Below are 5,660 nucleotides of genomic sequence, written 5' to 3'. Positions count from 1 at the left end.
CCCGCCCCCAGAAGGAGGCCAATAAGTTAATTCCTCCGCACAGAGATCTCCAAAGATGGAGTTCTCATCACCCCCCCCACGCCCTCAGAAGCGCCCGCGGGGACCCCAGTGTCTCGAACCCATTTATTTTACAAACTCCCAATTGATCCCCACTAAAGGCGACGTTTGGATTCACCCCCCCCTCCCCCGCCGCCATCATTCTTCAGGTCCCTTACAGCTACAGTCCAATTTCCTAGGGAACTCACTGGGGGTCTGGGTGGGTCCTACTCCCATGGCCTTGGATAATGGAAAGAGGGGGCTCTAAGAGCCCCCTCAAAGTCTAGGCTCTCCCCAGCTATCTCCCCAGACAAGCCGTGGATATTTTGTCCTTGCTGCTCCTGGAGACCCAGGAAGGCTCCCACCATGGGCAAGTCTTGAGGCCTGCTCAAGGCGAAGGGTCATCGTCCGAACACTGGTTGCCAGGCCTCACTACATAAGGTATTTGGTTTGGTAAACAGTGGCAGTCTCAGAAACCCACAGGGAGTCGCTATGAGTCAGCATTGAATCCATGGCAGTGAGTTTTATTTGGTTAGGAGGCCAGGCCATTCTAACCACTCCTGTCTGCAGCGGCCCTCCAATACCCCATTCCGATGGATCCTGGAGCATGTCCCAAGGTGAGGACGCCACCCGGCCTGCAGGGAGGTCCCAAACTCCAAGCTCCTGGGCCTCGAGTGAGGAGGAGGCCAACTGTGGCCCCGCGGGCGGGCTGCACGCTTTAATGGGACACATGTCGCTGCGTGGCCCCTGTGGGCACGGCCTGTGCCTGGCTTTGAGCGACCACAGGCAGAAAATCGCTGCATTGTCCCGACATTAGGGCGGCTAATGCGGCGTCGCGGGCGCGGCCAGAGCGTGAAGCGCCCAGAAAGGCCTCGCTGGCGATGCCGCCTGCCTCAGCATCCTCATCAGGCCGGAGGAGAGAGAAGGGCGCTCGGCCACAACCATTACGGCAGCTCAGCCTGTCATGGTTCCCGGACCTCCCCCAGGCCGACCCCTTTGCCTCAGGGGAGGAATCCCAGTGAGCGGGAAGCCCAGGGGGCCAATGAGAGGGGCCAATAGAACAGGTTAAGATGTGGAGAAGACGGGAAGGGGAGGGAACCCTAGGCTTGAGAAATGCTGGAAATCAAAGAAATTTAGAGGGGTTCTTGGGCAGGGGGCAGGGCTTCCCCAGGTGAGCGAAAGGGGTATGTAAAGGGCTTATGGGAAGGGGGTGGAGAGTCTCCAGCCTGTTCCCTCTTGTCTCCTCCTCCTTCTCCTCCTCGTGGTTCCTTGGATCTTTAGAGCCTCATTGACATGTAAACGAGGCGCCCCTATAAAAGCGGCGGTGCCTCTGGGGGCAAAGAGTCGCCAATATGGGCACGGAGCCCAAGAGCCGGGCCAGCCCTGCTGGCAGCTTTCGAAAGGTCTGGGGTCCGGAGGGACAAAGGGGTGGGTGAAGTGGTGAGGTGGAGACTGGGCAGAGCCCTGGGGCCCAGGACAGACGTCTTACACTCTGAGGGGTCGTATGCCCACAGATCTCCAAGCCGCTGATGGAGAAGAAAAGGCGGGCCCGCATCAACCTGTCGCTGGAGCAGCTCAAGTCCCTGCTAGAGAAACACTATTCACATCAGGTGAGACCTGGGGGTGCGGGGAGGGGTGACCAAGACCCCCAACCTCATCCCTCCAGGGCTGCCCAATTAAGAGCCTCTTCCCAACGGTCGGCAGATCCGGAAGCGCAAACTGGAGAAGGCCGATATCTTGGAGCTTAGCGTCAAGTACCTGGAAAGCCTGCAGAGCTCAGTGTACAGTGAGCAGATGGGGCGCCTGCGAGGGATGTGTGACCCGGCCCGACGGCGGGGCCTGGGTGGAGAGCGGGGGCGGGGGCGCGGCTGGGGGCGAAGAGGACGCCAGCGATTGCGGGCTGCGGGGGGACGGGAAAGACGGGCGGAGGTCTGGAACCCCCGGGAGGCGTGGGGGTCAACTCACCTCTCCTCCCGTTTTTTTTCCTCGCCCCTTCTCCTCCCCATTTCCGCCCCCCTGTCTTCTTCCTCGCCACGCCTCTCCCCTCCTCCAGGGCTCTGGCCGGGCCCGGGCGGGACCGAGTTCCCGTCGGTCTTCCACGGAGGCCTGTCAGGCGTGAGCCGGCTGCTGCGGTGCGGGGAGGGGGGCGGCGGCCTGCGCTGCCCCCAGGTACCCGAGCGCGCGGGCAACAGCACCACGGACAGCGTCACGCACGGCTCCTGCCCAGAGGCGCCCGCGCTGTGCCGCCCCTGCGCCCACTCCGTCTGGGCTGCCACTGCCGCCCCGGCTGCTCCTCTCCGGTGGCCCTTCCAACGCACCGACCGGCGTACCGGCGCCGCAGATAGCCTTGCGCCGCAGCCCCGAGAGTCCGGGCCCGGAGCTGCGCGTGTGGCGGCCCTGGTGAGGCCCAGGCGGGGGGAGCGCGGGAAGGCCGAGCGGCCTCGGACTGAACTGGGCCCCGTCGGACTTGAGGCAGCAGGGGCTGTCGTGGGCACCTCCTCCAGCCCCACGCGCACCGGTCTGGCCCGCCCGTCCACCTTCCACGGTCTAAGAAGGATGGGGGGGGGAAGCCCTGGGTCGCGCCCCTTTCCCATGGGCCCGGCCCCGCCCCGCAGCCGTGCCTCAGTGGGAAGGTCGCGGTCGGCCGCGGCGCAGAGCGGACCCCTAGCAGCGAGGAGAATTGCTGCCCCGCCCCGGCCCATTCAGCCGCCTGCGGGCGCCCGGTTCCCACCGGCACAAAGCGCGCTGGGCCCCGCCTTGCCGGCGAGGGATCCTCACCCCTCCCACCCCCACCTAGGACCCCGCAGGGCTACCACCGACTCCCACCCCCTCTGCACGCGGCCGGGCCCAGGGGGGGGTCCGGCTCTCTAGGCTCCGCCCTCCTGGAAGCCCCGCCCTTTGAGGTTCCCGGGAGGGATGGGGTTCGCGCGCCTGGCAGCAGGATCGCAAACGCGAGCCGAAGGTGGGGGGCGGTGTCCGGGTGCCTAAAAGCTTCCCACCTTCGAGGACCTCGGAGCTGCTCGGCGCCTTAGTTTTTAACTCGTTCGTAAACGAGGTCACTGAGGGCTTCGAGACGCCACACCTTGCACAGATCTCCGGACCTCTTCCCATGATTAATTCAGAATAAAGAGTGCGACTCTCTAGCCTGGGTATGAAGATACCCAAGAGATTCTAATTTCTCCCACGGTGTCTCTTACTCCCCAGTCTCTTTTTGAACCACAAATCAGTTTCTTACAGCCAGTTTTTCTGTGGGGGCTGTCTCGTGACTCGCGGGTCCGTTAAAACGCCTCTTGATCCAACTTGCTGGTCTGCTCACGCACACACCCAACGGCTTCACGAAGCGCTGGGCCAGGGGCGAGGCTCGCCGCGCTGGCGGTCTCCCAGGTCTGGGATTCCCGCTACGCCAGGTAGGAACGACTGGGACTAATCCTCCTACTGGCCACCAGGTGGCGGCCATGCACTGCGGGCCCAGAGCGCGGCTTCCAAATGCTCACGGAGCGAAAGGGGCGGGGTCTTCAAGCCCAGCGCAGGTCACTCTGCTGCATTAACCTCACAGGGCCTGGTAGCCCCTGAAGTCGTTCCAAGGGTAAGGGCGTGACTGTCGCCTGTGCTAACAGGGCCCTTCTTGATCCCCATATCTCCATCTTGTTGCTGGGTGAGGTTGGAGCACTTGCCTTAACCTCCCCACCCCGCCAAAATAAAAAGAAAGCACTCTTGGAGGAATGTCAGGCGGCACAGGGAGAGAGATCTGAAGGCAGTTGGCCAGCAATGGTGGCTGCTAGCTCCATGACATGCCTGGGCTGCCAAGTGCAAATTATCAGGGAGTTTTATTGAGTCCTGTACAGAAGAGAAATTGTCTTTTATGGGGGGGGGGGGGGTCGTTGTCTACAAAGGGATCCCTGGCTCTGGGCAGGACAATGGTGTCCCCAGACTCCCTCCCTAGGGGCTCAGGATCAAGCTCTTTAGAAACATAGCCAACAAGTCTAGAAGCTGGGCAGAGTGGTGGCAGCCCCCCAGACTCAGGGTCTTCCCCTTTTTGTGTGTAAAAATCAAGACTGGCCTGTGGGAGCCACGCTTCCTACAAGTATTGCCATTGGGTATGATACAGCGTGTCCCTCAAGATGACACCTGGGCCAGTCTGAGGGTGAGGACCATGGCTAGTCCCTGTCCCCACATGAAGTGTAGGTCCGTGAAGGCACAGCAGCATTGGCCAGAGGCAGTCCCTCCCTGCCTTGCTCACGGTGGTCAGCTCCTCTTCCAGTGACCCTGCACCCAGGGACTGGAGAGGCCTTCTAGGTCTACATAGAAGCCCCACGCCCAGTAACCTCAAGGATGGAAGCGGGCGAGGACATGGGTGTGGCCACCTGTGGGCAGAGGCAGTGCTGCAATGAGCTTCCTCCAGGTTGTCGTGTTTAGGAAGGCCTGGAAGACTCAGCAGGCCTCTCCCTGGGCTCCAGGGCAAAAAGCCCGGCCTGTGAAGGGCCAGGGGCTATTCAGGAGGGCGCAGAAAGACTGGTGGGTGATGCCCACTTGCACAGACCAGTGATGAGGCTGGAGATGGGAGCCCCACTTCCCTTTGGCATCCAGCCTTTCCGACATGCCCGCAGTCTTCATGGGAGGTGGCTGGCAGGTGGGGACAGGCAATGATGGCATGTGATGAAGGATGAGACACTAATGTGATCAAGGTGGCCAGGTGCCAATGATGTACAACAGTGTTGTGCTTACTTAGCTGGAGTGGGGCCGGGGTAGTGTAAGCTCCCCAGGGGGCCTCAGGCCTGGGAGTCCCGCCACAGTCCTCTCTGAGGCCAGGGAACACTGGAGAAGATGTTCCAAATAGCCCTGAGAGATAACAAGAATCACCTGCTTATCAGGTGGGGAAACTGAGACAGAGCAACTCTGAAGAAAGGACAGCTGTTTTGGGCTCTGAAGACCCCTTGCTTAGAGACCTGGCACCTACCCAAGGTGTGACAATAACAGTGACGGTACGCCTATGTGCTGCTCACTGACTTCAGCTTCCCCTCCCCCAGGCTGGGCTTTCTTCCTTTCAATGGCCTCCCTGCCTCAGCACCCCCACCCCGACCCCTACTCAGGTGCCACAGGGCTGGGTGGGCATGGCTGGGTGTGCAGCCCATGCTTGGTGGTGGGCCTCGGCCTTTCAGTCCCGCATGGAGGTGCCAGGCCTGAGCTCCGAAGCTTCCCTCCTTGGGCTGGTGGGCGGGATCTTTGGTCTTGGGCCCCTCAGAAGGGCCTGGCCTGCCCTCCTCCAGAGGGTGGGAGGCCAGTGGGCTCTAATACGCTGAGCCCAGCGAGTCCGAGTGCAACGTGACGTAGCCCGAGGACTCGGAGGGAGAGCTCAGGAAGCTGCTGGTGCTGCCACTGCCCCCGCCACCGACCATGCGCAGGCCACCAGGCTCGCCCCACGAGGCGCTCAGGCCTGAGCGCAAGGGCCCGAGGGGCGCTGGCAGGCGCGGCCGGGGACTCGGCTGCAAGGCACCGCCTTGGGGCGCTTGGGGAGCGGCGGGCATCCCGGGCCCCAGGGGCGCGGGCGGACGGCGAAGGGCCTGCGGCTCGCGCTCAAAGGCCGTCAAGGCAAAGGCGTCCGGCAGCAGCGAGGCCGAGGCGGA

At 62.6% G+C, this 5,660-nt stretch overlaps 1 protein-coding gene across 1 annotated transcript in view; it reads right to left on the bottom strand.

The window, feature by feature from the left end:
• Nucleotides 1-5,324: 5,324 nt before the first annotated feature.
• GPR153 (G protein-coupled receptor 153) overlaps nt 5,325-5,660 on the bottom strand; it is a 6,256-nt gene continuing 5,920 nt past the window's right edge. Inside the window, exon 6 of the mRNA XM_045299216.1 lies at nt 5,325-5,463. Within this exon, the coding sequence (XP_045155151.1) occupies nt 5,325-5,463 (139 nt within the window). The remainder of the gene's footprint in view (nt 5,464-5,660) is intronic.

This window comes from Echinops telfairi, unplaced genomic scaffold (genome assembly GCF_000313985.2).
Source record: "Echinops telfairi isolate 266 unplaced genomic scaffold, ASM31398v2 ScPeMD7_7457;HRSCAF=8495, whole genome shotgun sequence".
In the NCBI taxonomy this organism is placed as follows: Eukaryota; Metazoa; Chordata; class Mammalia; order Afrosoricida; family Tenrecidae; genus Echinops; species Echinops telfairi.
Note: the sequence above shows the minus strand (reverse complement) of the source record. Positions and strands in the feature narration are given on the sequence as shown.